General features: G+C 46.2%; 1 protein-coding gene across 6 annotated transcripts; it reads left to right on the plus strand.

Annotated features, from left to right (window-relative positions):
- ttc28 (tetratricopeptide repeat domain 28) lies at positions 1-25400 on the plus strand. Of its 6 annotated transcripts, XM_054757648.1 has the most exons (34): positions 1-233; positions 729-1046; positions 6171-6318; positions 6398-6670; positions 6737-6867; positions 7276-7497; positions 7573-7761; positions 7837-7933; positions 9548-9744; positions 9811-9964; positions 10042-10213; positions 10298-10466; positions 10557-10717; positions 10780-11268; positions 11356-11548; positions 11618-11698; positions 11762-12014; positions 12085-12194; positions 14298-14427; positions 14507-14734; positions 14806-14965; positions 15160-15300; positions 15431-15563; positions 15633-15812; positions 15881-16344; positions 16408-16655; positions 18223-18347; positions 18463-18540; positions 18639-18792; positions 21589-21665; positions 21920-22049; positions 22116-22223; positions 23539-24139; positions 24227-25399. In XM_054757648.1, exons 1-34 carry the CDS (start codon positions 192-194, stop codon positions 25035-25037), a joined length of 7167 nt encoding a protein of 2388 aa, XP_054613623.1. In that variant the 5' UTR covers positions 1-191; the 3' UTR covers positions 25038-25399. The 6 variants fall into 6 exon arrangements, with proteins under 6 accessions (XP_054613623.1, XP_054613622.1, XP_054613624.1 ...); XM_054757647.1 differs by having other exon boundaries at positions 10042-10466; positions 24227-25400; XM_054757649.1 differs by lacking the exon at positions 7276-7497 and having other exon boundaries at positions 10042-10466; positions 24227-25400.
- Positions 25401-25726: the final 326 nt, after the last annotated feature.

Genomic DNA, 25726 nt, shown 5'->3' on the forward strand with positions numbered 1-25726 from the left:
ACCGCCGCCGTACCGGATCTCCATGCCCCTCCGCCCCCCTCGGCCACAAGCACCTTCCTTTAGCGGGACAGGAGGAGGAGGTGAGCTCCTGGAAACATGGCGTGCTGGTTCCGGATGGACTTTTGTGCCGGAGAAAAGGACTCGAACCTCTTCGAACTCTTTGCCGTGCTGCGTCACTTGTTTGACGAGACATGAAAGTTGTGATGGAGAAGAACCGGGCTTCCAGGGAGAAGGTGAGTGACGCTGGAGTGCTTTTACACGTGAAAAAGTTCATATTGAGGATTCTTTTCACCATGTTCTTGCATGCCAGCAGAACATTCTAGAACTTTGAAGTTGTTGTTGTTTCCTGCTGGCAACTGCAAGTGTGCTCAAGCTGGATTTGTGACGTCACCGGTGGCTTGTTGTTGTAGAAAGTTGACAATGGACTGTTTGAGTGTTTGGCTCAACCCAACACAACACAACGCAACACAACGCAACAAAAAGCATCTTGTTTAAACCGGCCATTTCATTAGGTACACCTGCACTTTGGTCTTTTTTTCTGATTTGCTAAAATGAAAAACAAACAAATGCGTTTTATTTTTAATTTATTTTTCAATATTTTTGAATTTAATACGTAATATTTTTACACGTTTTTATTACACTATATTCATAAACACACATTAAAAAAATAGTTGAAAGTCCTCCAGGCCACTAGGAGGCGTCATCTCTACCTTCTCCTTCCACCTCAGTTCTCTTTGTCGGGCTCTCGCTCCACCGCTCCATCCTGCTCAGCCATGATGGCCCAAAAAAGGGCGGGGTTTCCATCGGGGTCCAAACCCGGTTCCAACAAAGCCGAGTTCTTGGAGCGGGTGCGCTGCAGTAACCAGGCCTGCCAGCAGGGGGACTTCGCCCTGGCAGTGCGTCTCTACACGGAAGCCTTGACCTTGGACCCCCAGAACTGCGTCCTGTACAGCAACCGCTCGGCGGCCCACCTCAGGCTGGGTCGGTACAGCTCGGCGCTGGAGGATGCCAACAAGGCGCGAGACCTCAACCCCAAATGGACCAAGGTAGGACATGCTACTGACACGTTTAAATTCAATAAAGAATTTACGTTTCTATCGTTAGCGTCACCATCATTGGAATAATTAGACACAAGAAGTGTGTTCACATGATAAACTGGAGCAATTTTCCACTTTAAGAACTGAAATTGTCTTCTGTATTTTCTTAAAAACAAATTTCCCTGCAAAAAAAAAGTTCCAAAAAGTGATTTATGAGGTTTGCGGCTAATTTAGCGCTAGCATTAGCGCTGACAAAGTGGTGCACCTTACACTTGGTCAGCACGTTTGATGCTAAGCTCATTAGCCTGTGTGCTGTGGTGTCAATCACAAGGTAGCCCCGCCCTAAAAGAAGTAACACACGTGTGTTGTTTTTCTGTAGCCAAGCGTACAAGATGGCGCTCGCTGGGAAGCGAAGGATGGCGAGGGCAAGAACAGCCTCTTTTGTGTGTGTGTGTGTGTGTGTGTGTGTGTGTGTGTGTGACTTCCTCCTGCCTCTGTAAGAGAGAATGGACGGAAGTTTGTGTGTGTGTGTGTGTGTGTGTGTGGTAGCTTTGCACTGCTCTTAGTTTTTTTATACGCTGGTGTTCGGCCTTGGCCTCCGTTTGGCTCAACAACAGAAGCTGTGTGTGTGTGTGCATGTGTGTGTGTGTGTGTGTGTGCAGCGTGAGAGTGTGGCCTGGCCTCCTGATTGGCTATGGGTTTGCCGCTGAGGTCAGACAAGAAGAAAAGGTCCAAAGAAGAACTTTTTGACATTTTTATTTCTGCTTCACTTCCTCCTCCACGCTGCCACTGACACACACACGCATGCACACACACAGCTGGTCATGGGAAGAGATGGGCGTGGCCGCTTTAAACTGGTTAGTGTGTGTTTTTTGTGCTTTATTGTCTTTTGGATGTCTCCATTGAGATTTTAATGTGAATGTGTGTTGGCTCAATTAGCTACTGAAGCTAGCGTAGCATCGTTTAAGTGATAAACAAGACTTTTGTTGTTTGATTTCTTTATTTATTTTATATTTACACATTCCAAAACGGAGATGAAATGTGATGTACAAAGCGGACGCAGCAATGTGGAGCAACATGCTTCTTGTCTTGTTGCTAGGCAGAGTTCATAGGGCGCAGTCATGACTGCCCCACAGGCTAATGGCAACATTCTTGGAAGGCCATGTCCACTCTAGTATTTTTAAAACACGCATTTTTCTATGCATTTCCGCAAACGTAGGTTTGTGTCCTTGAAATGCACGTTTTTTAAAATTTGTTTGCCTTAGTTAGACTCGGGGCAGAAGGTGCTCTGCCCCTGATGTCCATGCATGTGTTGGTTCTTTAAAGAAGCTAAGTTAGCAGCAGATGTCTTCAAGCTGCAAGGCCTTGTGGGTTCGGCCCTGTCATTACCAGCGGACCAGTACCAGAATGGCTGGCTTCGTCAGGAAGGTGGCCCACATGAGATTAGAGAGCGTTGGGTTTCCTCCCCTTGAGGAGAACCAACATGGCAGGCTGCGGCTCAGACCTCAGTCTGGGTCACTGGGCTAATCCTGGACCTGGTGCCATGGACCATGTGAGGGGAACCACCTTGTACACATGAAACACTCTTAGACACTCATGAAAGATTCACTTTAAGCGCAGTAATTTGATTTATTCGCAGTCATTTTTAAATGACGAAAGATAGAAATTTTCAGTGCGGCCACTAGAGGTCAGCATTTCGCTCCCTTTAGACTTTGCACCCACGGAAGAAGAAAAAGAAAGATGAATGTAGATGCACAGGTGGTCCTCAGTTTACGTACGCACTCCCATAAATAAATAAATAAGAAACAACTCGAGACTCGCTCTAGAACTGGTTACAGTGCGGCGCGGAAGGATACAATTTGTGAGGTTTGCACGCAGCCAGGCTCTGATCAACAGTCGACAGCTGTCAACATAATTAAGGGTAAAGGTGGTATTTTAACGTCTACCCGGACGTTGTAAGGGTGACAAGGAGATGGTCTCTCTTCAGATCTCTTCAGTGCAAAAACTCAACTGTCCTCCAACTCCCGCAGCCACATACAAGCGTCAGGACTTATGTCACATTCAAAGATGCTCGGAGATCACAGAAGCGGCAGGTCGTTGACCCTCTGAAAGCGACAATGATAACAAGTGTAGGGGTTTTAAAACGGCTGCTAGTGCTTTGCCTTTTTAAAATGTATTTTATGAATTATTTTATTATTAATTCTGTTTTATTTTGTTTTACTACTATGTTTTATGTCCTTACATGCGTGTGAGCGTGTGAGTGACCTAGGAGTTCATTTAGGTATAAACGCCACTCACGTCACAGTAGGACCACCTGTAAATATGTCCAGTCTTTCTACTTTCACTTTTACACGTCAACAGCAATGACAGCAGACTTCTATGGAAGCAAAGAGGTGATGACATCATCATCCAGTCAGCCTATCAGCACTCACCACCGCCTCAGAAGCCTCCTGTGTCACACACAGCTGGCCAGATGTGATAGCTCAATAGCGTCCTCCTCGTGACGTTCACTTTGACCTCTACCTACCCCCCCATGATCGCTAACATGACCTCTGACCCTGTGAGGATGAGCGTGAACGTGTGTGACCTTTAGTTTATGAGGCCAGAGCACGCAGGCCGGGTTCAGAGGTCAAATGCGCGTGTTGTTGCATGTCCTTTTATGGCAGAGCTTGTAACATGAGCACGCTGCCACCTGCTGGTGTGATGCGGTACTGCTTCTCGGTGCTGCAATAAATAAAAGGTCAAAGTTGATATACTGCTTTTTGGAGGTAACTAGGTGTGATTACACATGAACTGATAGTTTGTGTTGCTGTGGACGGACAAGTGTGGTGTGTGTGTGTGTGTGTGTGTGTGTGTGAGTGCATGTGTGAGAAGAAGTGGAGGACAGGGGGAGGGGTCAGAGTATCAATGCAGCCTATCATGTGTCAGCGTCGTTCTCAGTGAGCGGTCAAAGCCTGTGAGGCTGATGAGTGAGCAGGTGATGCTGTGATGTCAGGACGACGCTCAGGGACGTCCCGGTGGCGTTGGAGGCGGATGGCGAGCGTGCAGGCCAGCTGACGTGTTGTAAAGTTGTTGTTGTTGATGAAGCTGCTGTGTGGTTGGTCAACATGATGAAATGGCAGCCTCGCAGGAAGGTGAGTCAACGTGTACTCTCAGGAGTTGGTGTACTGCAAATATACATAATATGCAGTGTTTCCCACAGGACTGCAATCTATTTGTGGGGGCTCTAGGTGACATCATTGCCTAATTTGCATTTATGAGAGAGCCCAAACAGGGAAACACAAATGAATGTAAGGGAACCCTTATATATGTAGATGCAATTTAAGCATGTAGGGTTATTTATTGTTATTTGTGCGTGTCCACCCTGCTGAAAAAAACAGCACAGACCAGCATGGAAATTATGCTGGTCTATGCTGGTTTGTTGCTGATTTAGCTGGTGGACTTTGCTGGTCTATGCTGGTGGGCCATGCCGTTATGCTGGTTACCAGCACCAGCATACCAGCATACCACAACATATGCTGGTCTATGCTGGTCATGCGGGTAGCTGGTCTATGCTGGTCATGCGGGTAGCTGGTCTATGCTAGTCATGCGGGTAGCTGGTCTATGCTGGTTTTTCCAGCAGGGCAGGTGAATATCTGTGCGATTGACAGTAGCCGAAGGGGCGTGTCAGCGTTTAATGAAGACGTGTCTGTGAGTGACAGCAGCTGGCGTGTGAAGCGCGAGCTGTCAGTAAAAAGTGTCTGCACTTCTCGTCGCGATGCTAACGTTAGCATGGGGCTGAACCAAAAAAAGTATGGAAACATGGGAAAACAAAACATTTCATGTTAAAATATATTTTTGTGTGGGAAGATGAAGTTTCAGAAGTTCAGAAAAGTAAAGTTAATGCAAGCTAACTAGGTAGCTTAACGTCTACTGTCACTGCGCAATACGTACCGGGAACGCAATTGGTTCAACTGGGTTCAAGGCATGTGCAGAATGCGTCTCCATCCGGTCGGCCTATTTTCCCGCAGTCACATGTTAGACATGTGTCATCTACGCCATCCGTCAATCTATTTTACAGCAGCAAGCAATATATGCCACCCCCTACTCCCAAAAGCGTTGGTAAGATAGATCATAACATCATCGATCATTTTTTTTCTTCCATCATATCCATGGTGCAAGTGGAACATTTATAAGCTCTCTGTTCTTTGTTCCATAAATTATTTTAAACATTTTTTTCGCCATTTCTCCGTTTAGAAAAAAAAACTTGATCTAGATGAATCCATCATTGCACACTGCTTATGGTTGTTTACACTGAAATATCACTGCATTTTATGTGTTTTATTCTATTTATTCATGTGTGTTGTACGTAACCGGATATGACGTTTACGTCTGCGCTAAGTGCATTGCGTATGTTTTTACATAGCTCAGTCTTGGTGGATGTCATAAGACGATAAAAACATCCGCACGCTAACAAAGTATTTTAACAACAGTCACTTATAAAATAACATCCCAATAGATTACATATACAAAGTATGGTTATTGACCATTTATGTTCATACGTTTAAAAAATAATAACTACCACAGCATGTGACGTAGTCCTCGGCGTTCCGGGCACGTATTGCGTAGTGGCAGTCACTGTGTCTAAGTAGAGGCAGCATGGTCTCATCCCCCACAACACAAGTCATGTCGCCTTTGTGTGCCGCGTGTCTGAAACACATTCATCTCCATGACGTCCACTTTACGTTGGCATCGCCATCTGTCCTCCATCAGTGTGACGTCACCATTGCTAATCGAAGCATCTGCTCTTGCTAATAACACACTACTGCGCATCATTTATATCCTAATTTCAGGTTAACTTCAATTACTTGCGACCCACCTTGAACTTTGACCGTCTAGCTTGTGCTTGACAAAGGAAGTGTCAGGCGGGACAAGTAATCTGATTACTGTCATTCACTATCATGGCAGATAATTGGTAAAAAATGAGGAGAAAAGACACATTAGCACGCTGTCAGGTGAAAGAAAATCTGGCCAACAGGGGGTGCTATAACCCCAGACCACTGAAGAAACTCATTTTAGAGAGTGGAGAATAACAACAAACAATAAATAAGACACAAAAAAGTTTCCAAAACCTTTTTTTCCCACCATCTTTAGGCATACTTTCGTCAGGCGGTGGCTCTGCAGTACCTCGGTCGCCATGGAGACGCCCTGGCAGCGTTCGCCTCGGGCCTGGCTCAGGACCCAAAGAGTCTGCAGCTGCTGTCGGGCATGGTGGAGGCCACCATGAAGTCCCCCCTCAGAGGTAATAAGCTCATCTTGTCATTGAAAGTTTCAGTCCAACATGGCCGCCTGCTCATCACCTGTGTTGGCCCCACCCCCAGACACCCTGAAGCCCACCTACCAGCAGCTCCGTTCCATGAAGCTAGACAGGAGCCCCTTCATGGTGGTGTCGGTCATCGGCCAGGAGCTGCTGACTCACGGCTTCCACGCCGCCGCCGCCGCAGCGCTGGAGGCGGCGCTGAAGATCGGCACGTGCTCGCTGAAGCTGCGTGGCTCCGTCTTCAGCGCCCTCAGCGCCGCGTACTGGTCGCTAGGCAACACGGAGAAGAGCCTGGCCTACATGCAGCAGGACCTGGAGGTGGCCCGGACTCTAGGTGGGTCAGCTTTGTAAGAGATTTGGAAAAGATGAAGAATGAATCAATGCTTCATCTGATCCGCAGGCGACCAATCAGGTGAATGCCGCACCCATGGCAACCTTGGCTCCGCCCTGTTCTCCAAAGGCCGTTATCGAGAAGCGTTGGCCAATCACAGGCAGCAACTTGTCCTGTCCATCAAGCTCAAGGACAAAGAGGTTTGAATGCCACGTCATGCTGGAGCACCAATATGGCCGCCGCCTCGCTGTCATGGCCGCGTTTCCCTTCTAAATACAAATAGTAATGCTATTGTGCATCAAAAATTTCTTTTCTTAGTGTTTGAAAGAAAAATGAGAAACAAAAACTTAACATTTGACAGCTGTGATATGCTAAAAATGGTTGTTAAAATGTTACCTTACGTTAGCCGATTAGCATCCTGCTAGTTTAGCTGCTCAGGTTTGTTTAGAATGTTTCCTCAGTGTGGATTCAATATCTAAAGATTCAAATCAAAGACATGTGAGTCAGTAGAAGACTAGGACGTAGCTGAGCAAACACGCTAGTGTGTCCTCCTAACCTGAGTGAGAGATCATGACTTGTAAAGTTACAAACGTGTGTCCTGACCTCAGGCTGCGTCCGACGCCCTCAGCAGTTTGGGCCACGTCTACACGGCCATCGGCGACTATCCCAATGCGCTAATGAGCCACAAGCAGTGCGTTGCGCTAGCAACACAAATCGGATGCCGGCTCTCGGAAGCACGTCAGCTAGGGAACATGGGCGCCGTCTACATCGCACTGGGAGACTTCGTCAGTGCGGTCCAGTGCCACGAGCAGCACTTGGACATCGCCAAGGTGTGGCGCTGCTTCACAAGCCGTCGTCTTGAATGCAGTTGTTGCAGCTTCTGACGTCACCATGTCTCTTGTCAGGCTTTGGAGAACCGCCACGAGGAGGCTCGGGCCTACAGCAACCTGGGCAGCGCCTACCACTCTCAGCGGGACTACGACAAGGCCGTGTCCTACCACACCCGAGTCCTGGAGCTCGCCCAGGAACTGGTGGACCGAACCATCGAGATGAGGGCCTTTGCCGGGCTGGGCCACGCGGCTCGATGCACGCAGGTCGCTGTTTGAACAATTGTACCACCAAAGTTCTCAAGAACATTCGTTCATGTGTATGCCTGGTCTGATCCTCAGGACCTGGAGAGGGCGCTGCAGTACCACCAACACCAGATGGACATTGCTGAGGAGCTGCAAGACGTGGCAGCTCAAGGCCGAGCCTCCTCCAACCTGGGTAGATGCATCTTGAAGATAATACGAGAACTTTGCAGTGCACGGACCTTCACTAAGATGACTTTGCTGGCACAGTCTTGAAACCTGACTTGAAGTGGTGAACCAAGATCACCTTACCACATGATTGCTGCTGTGCCTCTCCAGCCAATCAGCACTCATCTTTTATTAATTAAGGTTTAAGTTTCTGCCGTCACTGCGATATCGAAGAACCAGTCAACATGACACCATCGCTGAGTGTACATTGTGTGTATGTAGGTGAGGTTGTTGTAAAAGAAGTGGACATAACTTACTGTATAGAGTAGCCACCAATAGCCAGTAGGGGGCAATAGCTGCTCAAGAGACTTCTCTCAGGACATTGAATCAATTACAACTGGACTATTCAGGTTGTCTTAGAAGATGTTTCGCCTCACATCTGAGCATGCCTCATCAGTTCATTCTCAAAGAATAGATAGGACAGCTCTAGTCCTATTCTAGTCCATGGAAGACAAAATGTCTTCTAAGATAACTTGAACAATTCATTTGTTAGCTAGGACAGCTCAAGTCCAAGTACTGTCTAGTCTTTGAGCATGAACTGATGAAGCCTGCTTGGATGAGAGGCAAAACTTCTGTTTATAGTCAATGACTACTAGAAAGGACAGCTTGAGTCATATCCTAGTTCTAAGACAGCTCTAGTCTTATCAGCTCAGAGACTAGTCAGGGCAGCTCTAGATTCAGATTCAAGATTCAAGAGTTTTATTGTCATATGCATAGTAAAACAGGCAGTTATACTATGCAATGAAATTCTTATTCTGTTCATTCTCCCAAGAAAAGAAAGAAAACACAAGAAAAAGAATAAGAACATAATAAACATAAATACCATCATAAGAAACATAAATACCAATAAATTAAGCAACAACAACAGAAGAGACATTAATACAGATAAATAATACAAATAAATGAATAAATAAATAAGTAAATAAATAAAAGTGCTATGAGTGTGTGCGTGGGTTGCGTGCGGCGTGTGTGAGTGCTTCGTTGAGAAGCCTGATGGCCTGTGGGTAAAAGCTGTTTGCCAGCCTTGTGGTCCTGGACTTCAAACTCCTGTAGCGTCTGCCTGACGGTAGGAGTGTGAATAATGAGTGTTGTGGATGTGTGCTGTCCTTGATGAGGTTGTGTGTTCTGCGTAGGACTCGAGATGTATAAATGTCTTGCAGTGAGGGGAGGGCTGCCCCAACAATGTTCTGTGAGGTCTTGATCACCCGCTGGAGTGCCTTCCTATCACGTGTTGTACAGTTACCGTACCAAACAGTGATGGAGGCGGTAGTCTAGTCCTATCCTGGGACAGCTCTAGTCCAATCCTAGTCCGATCTACTCTTTAAGCATGAACTGATGAAAACTGCTTTGATGAGAGGCGAAAAGACAACTTGAATAGCCCAATTGCGATTGGTTCAGTGCCTTGAGTATACAATGACTTGGATGAAGGAGAATACTGACAGGCCTATTTGTCTCCAGTGTTTAGCAAAAAACATACATTAGCTTCATCAGGTAGCATCCCCGCACAGGATGTGGTATAGAGCTTTCTGCATGGAGATCTGTCTGTTAAAGCTCAGTGTTTCTTCTCATTGTTCCACCTCAGGCATCATCCACCAGCTAAAGGGTGACTATGAGAAAGCTCTGAAGCTCCACAAGGCTCATCTGACCTTGTCCCAGGAGCTGGGTGACTACGCCGCCCAGGGGAGAGCTTATGGCAACATGGGCAACGCCTATCACGCTCTGGGCCTCTATGACCAAGCTGTGCATTACCACCGCCAAGAACTGCACATCTCACTGGAGGTGAATCTCCTTTTAGCGTCTCTTGCTGAGGACAGGAGCATTGTGGGAATGTCTGATGTGTTTCAGGTGAATGACCGATCCTCCCAGGCCTCCACGCATGGCAACCTGGCAGTGGCCTACCAGGCACTGGGTGCTCTGGACCGAGCCCTCCAGCACTACTTGCACCACCTGACCATCTCACGGGAGCTTCATGATGCTCAAAGTGAAGCTCGAGCTTTAGGCAAGCCAGACCAAAGAGAACAAGACACTAAGTTTGTGTTTGTACTGACAAATATAATGCCTTCTTCCATTCTCTAGCAAACCTGGGCAACTTCCACAGCTATAGAGGTGAATACTCCCAGGCTTTACAGTACTATCAGCAGTACTTGGTCCTGGCTCCTAGCCTTCAGGACCTGGAGGAAGAGGGCAAAGTTTGCCACAACCTCGGCTACGCCCACTTCTGCCTGGGACAGTACCAGGACGCTGTCAGGTCAGAACTTCAGCTCACAAAAGTCAATAAAGATTTGCCTCAGATCAATAACACACTTCTTATGAGCTGTCTTGTACTTGCCAGATACTATCAGCAAGACCTGGCCTTGGCCAAAGACCTGCAGGACAAGTTGGCCCAGACTAAAGCCTACTGTAACCTGGGCTTAGCCCACAAAGCCTTGGGGGAGTTCAGCAGAGCAGAAGAGTGTTACAGTTACCTTCTCTTGCTAGCACAAGCTTTAGACAATACACAGGTAGACGTCCATGTTGGCCAAACGGGCCGTGGAGTCTTCACAGTTGAAGACATTGATGAAAGACTAAAGAATGTGCTGTTGTGTTTGCAGGCAGTCTTCAGGGCTTTGGGGAACCTTGGAGATATCAGTGTTTGTCAGGGGGATCTTCCAAGAGCAGTCAGCTTCTACCAGCAGCAATTATCTCTAGCTCAGGAGATCTCAGATCAGAAGATGGAGGCTGACGCCTACTCTGCTCTAGGATCAGTTCACAGGTAAGGTCAGTTAAGCTTGAATTATTCTCCTGGTCAGATCTTACTCTCCATCCCCCTGACAGGATGCTTGGCCAGCTGGACGCTTCCTTGTCCTTCCACAGCCAGGAGCTCACCCTGCGAAAAGATCTGGGCGACCCTCAGGGAGAATGCCACGCCCTGGGTCACCTGGCTGCCGTGCACATGGCCCTGGGAGACTACAGCACGACCCTGCAGTGCTACGAGGCTCAGCTGGGCCTGGCTCAGAGGCTCCACGATGCCCGTCTGGAGGCCCAGGTTCACGGGAACATGGGCATCACCAAGATAAACATGGGGCTCTTTGAGGAGGCCATTGGCTTCTTTGAGCAGCAGCTGGCCACACTGCAACAGCTGAGTGCGAGGGAGGGCGTGTCAGATCGAGGAAGGGCTTACGGGAACCTAGCTGACTGCTACAATGCCCTGGGAGACTTTGAGGAAGCCATTCAGTGTTACGACAAGTCCCTGACCGTGGCTCAAAATTTCAACCATGTCCAGGACCAGGAAAAAGCCTACAGAGGACTTGGCAATGCTCACAGGTACTGATGGTTCACCATGTTATTCGTTAGGGTTCAGTTCAGTTGGGAAGGTTAACCGTTGCTATTTTTTCCTGCTCATCTGTGCAGGTCTGTCGGCAACCTCCAGCAAGCGTTGGTGTGCTTTGAGAAGAGGCTGGTGGTGGCCCACCAGCTGGGCGGGGCAGCGGGAGGCAAGGCGCAGGCTTATAGCGAGCTGGGCGCTCTGCACAGCCAGCTGGGAAACTACGAGCAGGCCCTGTCCTGCCTGGAACATCAGCTCAACATCGCCCGCTCAGCTGGGGTGAGCACTTGACTTTCTTGGTGCAGAAACACTTCAGTCAGATGTCAACAATCCTGCTTCTCCTGTTAGGATAAATCCCTGGAAGCAGAGGCCAGCGATGCACTTGGTGGCGTTTATCAGCTGATGGCTGACTACGAGACGGCAAGACAGGTGTGTAAGGTTTTTCATTGACACACAAACAAGTCCAATGTTAATCAAGCTCTCCCTCCACAGTGGCATCAAAGAGCTTTGGACATAGCAGAGCAGACAGGCTGCATGAAGAACCAGGCCCGAGCCTACGGGAACCTGGGCCTGACCTATGAAGCGATGGGGAACTACGAAAGGGCCCTGGTCTTCCAGGAGCAGCACCTGAGTGTGGCAGCGCAAAACAACAACCTGGCAGCCAAAACGCTGGCCTATGCAAGCCTGGGAAGGATCCACCATGCTCTGCACAACTACACACAGGCTGTCATGTACCTGCAAGAAGGTCAGGAGCTCGCAGATCTGTATTAAGTAATCAGGTCGGACTAGAGCCCTTACTTGTCTCAGCATTGCAGGTCTGCGCCTGGCTGAGCAGTTAGCTCACAAAGAAGATGAAGCCAAGATACGCCATCGCCTTGGCTTGTCTTTGTGGGCTGCTGGAAACATGGACGAGGCCCAGCACCAGGTGTGTGCACGTGTGTGTTTGCTTTGTTTGTACTGCCCCCAGTGGTGAGTGCTGTAACAGCATGTGTCAGCTCAACATTACATTATGATTTATTGTGTGAACGCTGCTAATGCTATTGTAGTGGATTTCCACATATTCGTGATTCAGCATTCAAATTTGAGGGTTTTTGGTTAAAAGAATATTTTGTTTCATTTTTTCTCCAAAAAATAGGCTGTTTTTTTTTCCTACAGAGAACACACTCATACACCATAAGTCAGTAATAATTTATCAATGCATGGTAATACAGGTAACATGTACAGCATACACTGATTAGAAAGCAACTGGTCACATGTCCCAATGGGCGTAGTACCTAAAGGGTGTATCCAATGTATGCGACCAAATATCCGGTTTGACAAGCAAAAGGTGTGGCTGCATTGGTAGCAGCCTCTTGGATTGATAAGAATCAGCCATACATCCTTAGTTTAATCGATTAACATGCATCGGGTATCGCAAGACTAGCAACCGGTTGATAGCCCATCTCTTAAACAACGCGAGAGCGAGAGCCGAAATGATTGTCGCACATGCCCTGTAATTAATTGGCAACTAAAGACGAGAATGGATCTAAATAGCATTAGCAGCGCTAGCATTAGCAGCGCACTAGCTCGTCAAGATTTTCAACACTTTAGAAAAATATACATATATAATTAATATAATTGATCTAATTTATTATGTATTGTCTAAAACTAACACATGAACAACATCAAATAAAATGTATTAAATGAATACAGAGCCATCATCCACCAGTACGAACCTGGAGTTTGTTTTTCAGAGATGTGCTGCAACAAATATGCACATTAGCACTCTAAGGTCATCAAATCTTACCTTTATGCATTCCCACATATGAGGCGAAAGAGAAACGAGAAAAACACAGTATAGTAGTCTATCTGTGCAAGTTAGATGGTGTGTTCAGGGACCGTCGAACAAAGTGGGACAACTTAAACATGCAAAAATGGTGGGATTTCTATCTGTATATTATTTTTTGAATAAAATAATGGGCCATATTTCCAAAATTGATATAATTTATGTGAAATGTTATGTAGTTATGTAGTTACATTTTTTAAAACTATTATTATTATTATTATTTATTTATTATAATTGCGCCTGAATGTTTTCTGTAGCCCGGTGGTTGCGGAATGTGGCCTTACAGCATGCTTGGGGATAGGATGTGCTCTTTTGCACGTTTGAAAATACTGTAAGAATGACACTTTTATAAAACTGGCATCTTTATTTTAAGATTACATCAACAAATGTAACTTTTGAATTGTTTTGAATTGAATTGTATCGTTTGTACACTATATCGAATCATATCAAATCGTTCTGATTTTAAAATGTATGATTTTTTTGGATGTATGATCGTATCGTAACCTGTGTAAAACGTAGAGATTCTCAGCTTGGTGGGATATCTCCAAAGATGCGCTGGTTTAGAGCGGTCAAAGGTATAAATGTGTGTTCAAGTCAAAGCACACGGCAGGTTGTCCTCTGTTTGGTGGATTTATTTCAATCAGTGGTAACAAGCGCTGGTAAACTGCTCTTTATAAGGCTTTCTGCTGTGGTACTGGTACAACATACAAAGAATACAAAAAAAGTCACTGAATAAATAATCAGTAAATGAATGTTACTGATGTTACACATAAGCATAATGATTAGCCAGTGGCACATCAAATACAGAATTCAATGAAGAAATTAAGTCAATATGATGTTTATTAGTATAATAAATCGCCATAGAGTTAGCTTGAATGCTAATGTTAGCCTTGATGAACACAAGAATTACACTGAAAAAAAAAAGTGTACAATAGAACTCACACAGCTCTAAAAACAGAATTAAAACCTCACCTTTATGCATTCACGCACAGCATTAACTTGGGGAAACAAGGATGAAACACTACTGCATTGCATTCATTGACGAACACAAAACAACGGCCAAAGCCAAACATCAGTGGAGCATAAACTACACAAAACATGTTAAATCATAGGCTTTCTAACACGGTGTATCCAGATGCGTATTGAATCGTCTACCACAAAGAGATTTACATCTCTAGTAAATATGATGTGTGTGTGTTTCAGTTGTACAGAGCGTCAGTTTTATTTGAGACAATCCGCCACGAGACGCAGCACAGTTCAGACTACAAACTCTCGCTGTTTGATCTTCAAACCAGCTCCTACCAGTCTCTCCAGAGAGTCCTTGTCAGCCTGGGTAGATCATCTCCTTTGCCAGTCACTGATCTTCACCATATTGACCAAATGTTTATAGTTTGCTTCCTGTGCCGCCACAGGCCGCCAAGAGGAGGCGCTGGCCATAGCGGAGCGAGGGCGAACGCGGGCCTTCGCAGACCTACTGGTAGAGCGTCAGAAAGGACGGCAGCCGGCGGCGGGCTCAGACCCATACACCCCCGTCACAGTGGAGCACATCCTGCAGACCGTCAATTCCCAGAAGGCCATGGTGCTGTACTTCTCTCTGGCGGGGGGCTTCCTTTACAGTTGGCTCATGTCTCCTGGTGCAGGTACCAGAATAATCACACTTACTGGCCCGGGGCCGTTTCAAGCGTCTCACCCTGCTGCAATGTTATGACAGGTATCATCAAGTTCCACCAGGTTTGTCTCGGAGAGGCCGGAGCTGACACGTCAGAGTTCCAAGATGGCGGTCTGAGCCCGCAGGGTGGTGGTCCGTTTTCTCTGGATCAGTACGTCTTCAACGTCAGAGAGGTTCTGGGTGTTGATGGACATCTCAGCAGGTGCCACTGACCACACACTGCAATTCATACATGTGACCTAATAAGTAGACATGATTGACATTGGCTTTCTTACCAGTATCCAATACTGATATCAGTTGATACCGATGGTAATGGGTCGGTCGATAATATCCAACATCCCTAGTTGTAACGAATTAAATCACTTAATCAATCTGAAACCTGTGTCTTCTTTGCAGGCTTCATCAAGGCAGCGAGACTGAGAGTGAAGCAGGAGATGTTCTGGATCAACACTTTGATGATCTGAACATGAAAAAGAGTGAAGATGACGACCCCAAAGGCTACCTGCGCATGGTGTCACGGAACAACGTCTTTAACAGGTTCCTGCTAGCAGACTAGAACCAACGTAGTAACTTAGAGATCATTCTAGCAGACGCTATAGCAGTAGCAGATGCTTTCCACTTCCTGTTGTGTTGCTGACATGAATGTTTGTGACGTGTTGGCAAACAGAAGCTGTCGGAGCGTGAGCAGCCTAAACTCAGTGTCTTCATTGAAGGATGGATCATCTTCTCCTTCCTGCTGGCTGGCAATCAAATCTCCTCTGCGGGCCCTTTACGACTTACTCATCGCACCGATGGAGGCGGTACGTGTGTGTGTGTTGGTAAATGCATTTCCTCCTTGGATAACTCCACCCCCTTATGTCCGACTCCAGGCCCTGATGCACGGCGGCGGGCCTGTGGGCCGACACAGGCAGCTGGTTCTAGTCCTGGAGGGAGACTTGTACCTGGTGCCCTTTGCCTTGCTCAAAGGCAGCTCCTCTAACGAGTATCTCTATGAGATGTTTAGTCTCGTTTGCGTGCCGTCGTTGGCGAGTCTGCAAGGCTCCATGAAGGTGAGACCTGGAAGAAATGCTTTTATGTCTGCTAGCAGCTCATATCCCTTGTACTTGTTGTACTGTAGCCACGCCCACGCCTTGAAGGCCCCTTGTCATGCTGCGATGGCGGTTCAGTGGCCGCCGTGGTGGGGGCACCACGCCTGCCCCCTGGCCTGATGAGGCGCTGGCTGTGGGGGCCGCTACCTTCCGCCCAGGACGAGGCTCTGTGGCTGGGGGAGCAGCTAGGGTGTCGCCCGCTCACCGGAGTCAACGCCACAAAGGAGAGGGCCCTCGCCGCTCTGACGCGGGCAGAGTGCGTTCACTTGGCCACTCACGTCTCCTGGAAGCTCGCCGCCTTGGTCCTCGCGCCCAGCAGGGAACACAACACTCAGCAAGAGCTGAAGATGGCGTCAGCTGGAGGCCAAGATGGAGGCTCGTACGTGGTGAGAGACGAGGAGAGCGTCTGTGAGAGTACGCCGCTTCAAGACATCCTCCTCACGGCAGCAGACATCTTGGAGCTCAACCTCAACGTCAAACTGGTGGTCCTCAGGTTGGTACTTTCCACTTTCAAACCGTCCTCCTGATCTTCAACCTCGACTCCCCTCTCTCTCAGGTCGTACCCCGAGTCCAGTGGCAGAGTGACAGCAGATGGCGTGGTGGGCCTGACGCGAGCTTTCCTGACGGCGGGGGTCCACTGCGTTTGCGTGTCGCTGTGGCCTACGCCGGCCGCTGCCTCCAAGCTGTTCACACAAACCTTCTACGCTGCCCTCCTCAATGGGACCACAGCCAGCATCGCTTTGAGTGAGGCCATGAGGACGCTCCAGACCTCCAAGAGCTTCTCGCACCCTTCCAACTGGGCAGGTGAGCAAACAGAATACATCTTACACAAAATATCTGCACTTTATGGAATCTAACCACTGGAGGAAACAAGTGTAACACCACTAGTGCTTGGGCGCCCTCTGGTGGTTTGTTTCACTAATATAATATGTAATACAGTGGTACCTCGCTTAACGTCCGCCCTGATTAGCTCGTTTTTCGGTTAACAGCCATAATTTTTGCTAAAACTTTGTCTTGGCTTGCGTTCACCCGCTTGTTCAGCATCCAAAATACAATTACACCACCATCTTGGATCACGCATACGAGACGAAATCTTGTGATACTTGCATGTGATTACGCAATGCATTGTGGGTGCCATTTTAGGATGTTTGCAACAGAGTTGTAGAGAGATACACAACATAACAAACACATGGACCGTACAAAACAGAAAAGTGATGGACCATACTGAGACAAGGGTGCAGGTCCTTCGAATTTTACGCCTTAAAGAGAAAACCATTGTCGCTTCAGGTATGTAGATGTGACGGCGAGGCTCAGTCATGGGCTGCGTGCACACGCACACACACACACACACACATACACACACACACACATTCATGCATACACAGCGTCTCGCGTACCAACCCGACAGCGCATCGAGGGTGACATTTGGTGTTTCTGTCTCATTTTAGACCCATAACACTAATGTCTGCTTCCAACAATAAAACATAACGTCGTACATGTTTATTGGTTCTGGAATGTTGATATTTAGTTTGATATATTTTTTACATTTTTGCAAATTGTGGTTGCAGCAGGATAATGTGGTTATTTTGTGTTATTTTGTTAATTGATGGTTTTGTGGGGGGGGGTTTCAACAAAACTAGGTAAAAGTTCAGTGGTCCATTCATTTGTCATTTATAATTATATTTGCACCATGTAAAACTATAATTATTGTTTATAAAATGTGTTTTGCGTTAACATTTTTGGGTGTCTGGAAGGGATTAATTGGGTTGACATTATTTTTTATGGGAACATTTGCTTTGGTTAGAGTCCGTTTTGGTTTGAGTCAGACCTTCTGAAACGGATTAAGGATGTTAACCAAGGCACCACTGTATATATAATATATACAGTGGTTATATATCAAATCATAATATGCATCCATTTTCTGTGCCGCTTTTCCGCACTAGGGTCACGGGGGTATGCTGGAGCCTATCCCAGGTGACTTTGGGCGAGAGGCGGGGTACACCCTGGACTTGTCGCCAGCCAATCGCAGAAGCCATTAAACTTTTAACGAAAACTTTATTCGCAATTTATGTTTATGGGTTTAATACAATATAACAATTATATAAAAATAAAAAATTAATAAGAATAAAATTATAAGTATTATATTTTTATATTATATATTTGATAATAATCAAAAGATCAATAATAAAAAGAATAATAATTTATATATGTCTTATATTGTTAATAATACAATTAATTAGATGACTATATAAATACGTAAATTAAAAATATGTAATAATAACAGTAATATATAATTCACTGCCTGCACCTGTCTCAGTCTTCTATTTACACTAAATGAAATGAAAAACGACAATATTTGTGTGTTCTTCAGGCTACCTTCTGATTGGCAGCGACGTCAAAGTGAATAGTCCCATGTCTTTGGTCAGACAAGCCCTGGCAGAGATCCTCCAGCACACAGAACGAGCCAGGGACGCCCTCAGAGTGCTCCTCCACCTAGTGAGATGCCTTGAACAGTTTTAGAAGTGCACCACATCACGCTAAGAGCGCTTTCTAATACTGCAGAGTGGATATTGATGTTCCTCTTCAGTCTTAATGGTTTCTTTCTTTGCAGGTGGAGAAATCTTTGCAGCGTATTCACAACGGCCAGTCCAACCCAATGTACACATCACAGCAGAGTGTGGACAACAAAGTGTGTTTGTGTGTGGGTGTGTGTGTGTGTCTGTCTCTCTGGACAACCTTCATGGCTCCCTCTGCTCATGTCCTTGTGTCTGCTCTGTGTCAATTAAGGTGGGGGGAGTGCCCGGGTGGCGAGCCCTGCTGTCTGCAGTAGGCTTCCGCTTGGACCTGGGCAGCGCTGGTCTCCCTGCAGCTGTGTTCTTCCCCACATCAGACCCAGGAGAGCGTCTTCAGCAATGCAGTATCACTCTGCAGTCCCTGCTCGGTACCAGCACTCTGCTTCCTTATACAGTGGATCCCCGCATATTCACGTTTCAGCATTCGCGACCCTGCAAATTTGCTGATTTTTGGTGAAAAAAATATGTTTTTCTCCAAAAAATAGGCCTTATTCCTCTCAATGAAACGCTGAGATTTCACGCATTATTCAGTGGTCCTTGAACGCACCATAGTCGTGTGCTGAGATGCAAAAGTGAAACTTAAACTGTATACACCAGGTCCCCAACTTACGAACACCCGACTAGCGAAAATTCGCAGATACGAACACAAGCCGACTGGTCTATATTTTATTTTATTTTGCCTTGTAGTCGCTCAATCAGTATTTATACTGCTACTGTACATGCTTGACCAGTAGAGGGCACTGTGACACTGCTAATGGGACCAACAGAGGCAGCGTTAGAGCTAATGGGACCAACAGAGGAAGAGTTAGAAGCTGGGGAAATAAATCTAAATGGAAAGCTAAATTATACAACCCAGACAGAGCGTGTGATTAAAGTTTATGAAGAGTTAATAGGCCTGCTTAATTCTACACCACCCACAGAACACTACCTCTTTTAGAAGAGTCTAATGACGATGACGATTTGTTCTTTTTTTCAATATCTCCTCCTCCAACTCCACCGCAACGTATGCTCGACCACTTCTTCAAAGGTAAATAACATTTATCATTACGTATTATTATATCATTTTTATTATTGTTTTTTTCATTAATTATCCTCGTTTAATATTACTACTGCATCCAAACTCATATTTACATACATACACATATACTGTATATGTATACACGTACATGTAGTACCTATATCACTGGTGATATTACCTTTTCCCCTACTTAAGAACAATTCGACATAAGAACGGTCGTCTGGAACCAATTGTGTTCGTAAGTTGGGGACCTCGTGTATAACTTTCTCAGATGCTGCCCGAGCCTAATAAATTCACCAAATAGAGGTGGTGAGGACCTATACATTTTATTCTTTAAATCAGAGGTCACCAACGTGGTGCCTGCGGGCACCAGGTAGCCCCCCACGACCACATGAGGTGCCCGCAAGCCTGCTTTTCATTCAGGTTTTCAGTTAATAATGAAAGAACAGTAGAAAGAAATGCATTCTGAAATACAAAATGTGAGTTGTGGACACCAGCATTTTGCTCATGTTCTGGTAAAACAAGCATATTCGCTTTGTTTGGGTTTAAAATAAGCTCTGAAAATAAATGTTACAAAATTAGTAGCCCTTGGCCATTTTCATTTGGTAAAAGTAGCTCTCACAAGGAAAAACGTTGGTGACCCCTGCTTTAAATAGTAAGTGAGGCCACCTAATCTAATCATCACAACAGTCCTGGAAGGCAACTGCTGCGAATAGCCAAGCTTTCTGGTAGTTCCCATTAGAGCAGGGGTCGCCAACCTGTCGATCGTGAGCTACTACCGGTAGTCGATCTTTGGTACTTTGCCGGTCGATCGTGAGAACATTTTGAAAAAAAATTATTATCATATCAGTGACCTCACCTCCCGGAGAGCGACCAAAAGGCACGCATTTTGTCCACTGAACACGCCCGTACGCCTCGCTGCTATCCAGGTAGCAACCCGTGAGCCCCAGCAAGGAGCCCATTCCCCAAAACCCGTCCGGAAGTACACTAGTCCACCGCCTCGCCTCCTACACCGACTCAAACTCCCGCACTAGCAAAACGGTCGAGCGAGAGAGGGGGGGAGTGACAGCGCTTCAGCGATGTGCTTGCGCACACAACAGTAATTATTGCACATTAATATGGCTCAAAGTCTGCCTTTACTACTTCAAAGTTAAGGCACAAATATAAACCCACAGACGTGCACCTCCAAAAAATCTTTGAGCCACGACGACGCCGCTCGTTAAGGGCTGACTACTGTAGCGCATTGACCAGCCCGTCTCTCCTCAATCTGCATCGCTCGTCCACTACCTGAGCCAACAAGCCAAATAGTTGTGTTTTTTGTCATGAAGCCGACGCCACAAGCCCAACCCAGACCAACAGCCACAAAAGTAGGGTGCCCAAAGCGCGGCTTAGGGGCCATCTGCAACCCGTGGATCATTCCATCACTGCAGAAACAAAATAAAAATTTTAAAAAAGAGCAAAAATGATTAAAAAAAAAAAAAATACAGCAAAAGGGACAATTAGAAAAAGCTGAAATGTTGAAACCAACAACTAATAATTACGCAAAGCGTATATTATATGTATATATATATGTATGTACAGTATATATACACAGTATATATATATATATATATATATATATATATATATATATGTATGTATGTATGTACAGTATATATGTAACAGATGCCAGCCTGTGAGGCTGTGCGAGTATACGTTGGTAAACTTCACTCCCTCTGCATCAAGAGCTGCGCTGAACACACGGCCGGCTGTCTGGGCTTTTAGTCGCATGGTCAATGCCCTCGCCTCCCATTACGAAGGTCCTGTGTTCGAGCCCCGGTGGGGGCAGGTGCGAAACAGGGTGGGTTACATATATATACTGTGTATATATATATATATGTATATATACTGTATATATATATATATATACAGTATATATGAAATTTTCTCTGCATATATATATCATATATATATATATCCCGCTTGCTTGGGGGTTCGGGGGGGGTATATCTTGTGCAGGTTCACCACCGAGACCAGGGATCTTGGTCCCCAAAAGTGACCACTACATTAGAGTTACTAGAGGGAGCTATGTGACACATCACCTCTAGTGAAGTCAATACAAGCAAAACAAGGCAAAAGTGTTATTCACTCATGTTTGTGTTTTCAGGACTCGGTCCTGCAGCTCTCCAGGCTCTCTGCAAAGTGGTGACAGCACCTGAAGCTGGAGAGCAGCTCATACACAAGGTAGCTAAAATTGTATTGTATTGTATTGTATTGTACTTTATTAATCCCACAACAGGGAAATTCACTTGTTACAGCATACTTAGCAACTTATCTTACGAGGCGAAGTCATTGCGTTTATGTTTTTGTACATGCATACAGTGTAGAGTACATTTATTTGTCGTGCATGGATGACAGTTCCGTGGCTCAGACTTAGAGTTGGGAAAGATGACTGAGTGTGTTTATCCGAGCATCGTTCTTGTCTGTGCTCTGCACAGCTTCACCAAGTGCTGGTACAGCTGCAGTCAGCTGACAAGGAGCACGACTTCTCATTGGCTCCCATCCAAGTGTCCATCAGCGTGCAACTGTGGAGGCTGCCGGGCTGCCACGAGTTCCTCGCTGCACTTGGTGGGTCTGCAAACAGCATGCAAACATTTTGGTTGAACGCTGTGTGATATTATTCTTGTCTGGCAGGTTTTGACCTTTGCGAAGTGGGTCAGGAGGAGGTCGTGCTGAAGACGGGGAAGCAGGCCAGCAGGAGGGTCATGCACTTTGCCCTCCAGGCTCTGCTGGCTCTCTTTGGTAAGTAAAACTTTAGCGTTTCACCGTGTCCCAAAGGACATTTGTATGTTAATGATGACAAAGGTTCTTCATAGCCTACAAATGAGGCCCAGTGAGCTGCTGCAATGTGTAGACTACATAGGACTGGTCCTGCAGAGAATGCAGCCCCTCAGTTAGTACATTCAACATGAGGTATTAGTCTATGACAGTGGTGTTCCAAGTGTGGTCGGGGGGCTGTTTGCAGATCTGAGCTCATTTTTTATTGGCATGTGGCTTATTCCTAATCTTAAAATTAAACATGACCCACATAAGAACATGATACAGGAAAAGGTTGTAAAAGCTTGATCAAACAAGAAGCTCGACTCATACGAACACAGCATTTGTGCCCTGCACATATTGATGGATTGTAAATAATATGTTTTTTTTTAATGGTGACTTAAATAGAAGGTGATTTGCTTGCTCAAGTTTCAGTGAAAAATTAGTGCTGCAGCTATAAATCAAGCAGAGGGTGCTGTTTCACAAGTCAATTCAATCAATACTTTCCAGCAGGAAGATGCTTTGACAAAACGTGACTGCACATTTTATACACTATATGCATGCAATTGTTTTTTAATGTGAACCACTCAATTTAAAATGTGTGTAATAACTGTGAGAGGCACATTATAGGGTTGAGAGCAGGACTCTCAAACTCTCAATCTCAAACAATATACAGCTCATGAAGCAGCTCGAGAAGAGGCTCTAGCAATAGACGACACTGTAGTTGCAGTGAGTTTGTCACTCAGTGAAATGAACAGAGGTGGTCACTAGACCTGAGTAAACACACTGCACACAGGGCAACTACTACGACTATGGGGAGTAATAAACAACACGTAACTTTAGCAGCTTTTTACAAAACAAGTGCAGCAAGACATGCTAGAAACCGGAAGTACAGTAAGAGGAGGCAAGAGAAGCTTATGTTCTGAAGAACCGTTCATGTTCTGAGCTCTTATTCATTAATAAAGATTGAGAAGATTGGAACCCTTGAAACACTTGAAACCCTTTATATGTGAAATACTAAAATGTATTATTCCTGCAGCTTTCAGACTCCATAACAAAAACTGCTCCAGAAATCCTGTACAATAACCATGTAATAAACCATGCAATAACCGTGCCGTAACCATGCAATAAACTGTGCAATAATCCGTGCAATAAACCTGTGGATTGATCAACATGTACACAGCTGTAAATAGTGTTTTCCCCTTGTGGGACTAATAAAGGCATATTTTATCTTATCTTAATATAAAATGATAAAAGTGACCCTTGATATCTGACATTATTGTTGTGTGTCGTGGTTCAGACTCCACAGAGCTTTCCAAGCGTCTAAGCATGGACAGCTCCTCCTCTCTGGAGTCCCTCTCCTCCTCTTCGCAGTCGACGCCCCAGCCTCCATCTTTCCCCGCCTCCCTCAGCTGCTCCCCGCCTCGGCCCTCCTTGCCGCCTCCGGTTTGCCCGGACGCGCTGTCCTCTGACGCCATCTCAGTCTACAGCCTCAGCTCGCTCACCTCCTCCCTCAGCTTCCTATCGCGGCCCGAGCCTGCAGGAAGTGACATCATCAGCCAGCGCTCGCATCCACAGGAGTCGGTGGAGGGGCCTCGTGGAGGGGCGGGGCTCTGCCCCTCACACCGTCGCCCAGGAGGCCAAGCGAGGCAGCTGACCAATCACGGCAAAGGAGAGGCGGGCAACGACAGCTATGAGGGATACTCCATTATCAGCAGCGAGCCTCTGAGGCGAGGGGGAATGGAATGTGACACTCTGCCGCCACCTGCAGGGCACCACCAAGGCAGAGGTGGCGCTGGGGGAGGCTCCATCACAACGTCCTCCAGGGGAAGCGCCAGCATGCCAACATCTCCAAAAAAGGCTCCTCCACCTCCAGTTCCCACCAAACCCAAACAGGAATTGTGAGTTTTGGCGTTTGAAAGGACATTTTAGTCATTCATTACTACTCTCTCACATGTTGCTGTTCCCTCCTGCTCATCTCTTCACAGGATGGGTAAAGCCAAGATGAGCAGCTCTGAGTCGGAGCACTCCAGTACGGAGACAGACAGTACCATCAAGTCCCAGGAGGAAAGACGCGGGCCTGCAGGGCAACTGGACCCACAGGAACTAGCACGAAAGATCCTTGAGGAGACCCAGAGCCACATGAAAGCTGTGGAGAACCTGCAGAGAGCTCCAGGGAGGGCCCCCAGAAGGGACGAGGGGAGGCAGCACTCTCTGTCCACCCCCACCACCCCGATCCTCACAAGGGGGGCACGGACCTTTCAGGCCTCTGAGACCAGCGCCTTCAGCAGACCTCCGAGCAGGGCGAGTCTAACAGTTCTGTCCTCCCCTCATCCCCGCCGAAGTCCGCTCTCGCCCAAAGCGTCCCGGCCAAAGCCGCCAACCCGCTCCTCCTCCCTGCAGAAGCTCGCACCTTCCTCGTCACCTGTCACAGCGTCTCAGCTCAGACTTCAAGACGCTACCTCACCTTGCAACACCAAAGGACCCGCTCCCAGCCCAGCAAAAACGTCCAAAGTGAAGCAAGATGGTAACGTTCCTCAGTCAAAAAGTTTCAAGATGGTCCACAAACAGGAGGGGGCTTGCCCTGCTTGCGTACTTCCTGGTGGGGGGAAGAAAATGAGCACAGTGCAGAAAGATGTTTTGGGTTTGTTGAACCTCTCGCCCCGACAGGACCCATTCGAGCGTGGCAACGAGGCCAAACCTCCTCCTGCCTCCAAAACTCCACCAAACACTAAGTTTCCTTCTGGAAAAAACTTGAAGTTTCTAGCAGGACATTTTTTCCCTTCTTCTAAATGTTGACACTTCATTATACAAGTCCTTCCTCTTCGGTTCCTGTGGTGATGCTGGTAGGACCTAATGGGCTGAGAAGGGTTAGAGTAGAAGGTTCTTCTAAAATACCTTGGAGAGATGTGATGAGGATGTAGCTTTGGTTGTAACGAATGTTAAGCGTGTCTTAAAGGGGAAGTAAGACAACACAGAATGCTGAAGTTAGACTTTATACCCTCTGCTTTTATAAAATACAAACTCTGTCATGAACTGTAACGTGAACTGTAATGAACTGTAATATTTCATATTAAGTCTTTATACTTTGATCATACTTTGATTTAAACTATCCGACGCCTGCTGAGACCACAATAAAGATTTATATTTCATTTTTTCACTTGTCTGTGAATGACAACTGCTGAGAATCATATAAACAGTAAATGTATTTCATTTATTGCGTGTCCATGTTTGCTCATGACATTTTCCAGCCATTACCGTATTATTATTATTACATATAACAGTGAAGAACAAATTGAATTATTTGGATATTTTTTATATTATCTATAACTGTGATAATGTGTACTCTTTATTGAATTTGCATATTTGAATGACGGTGAGTAAAATGTTCATAAAGAATTGCGAACATTGTCAGCTTTGACGGTAATGATTGACTAGTTGACGAAAGGTAGTGATTGATTGACAACTCTAGCCAATCAGATTTGGCT

The sequence above is a fragment of the Dunckerocampus dactyliophorus genome, chromosome 17 (genome assembly GCF_027744805.1).
Source record: "Dunckerocampus dactyliophorus isolate RoL2022-P2 chromosome 17, RoL_Ddac_1.1, whole genome shotgun sequence".
NCBI classification, from domain to species: domain Eukaryota; kingdom Metazoa; phylum Chordata; class Actinopteri; order Syngnathiformes; family Syngnathidae; genus Dunckerocampus; species Dunckerocampus dactyliophorus.

Coding starts and splice junctions, on each gene's coding strand:
- ttc28 (XM_054757647.1), top strand. CDS start 192: ATGAAAGTTGTGATGGAGAAGAACCGGGCTTCCAGGGAGAAG. Junction 11,699..11,761: donor ACTACGAGACGGCAAGACAG/GTGTGTAAGGTT, acceptor CTCCCTCCACAG/TGGCATCAAAGAGCTTTGGA. Junction 22,050..22,115: donor CGAGTTCCTCGCTGCACTTG/GTGGGTCTGCAA, acceptor CTTGTCTGGCAG/GTTTTGACCTTTGCGAAGTG.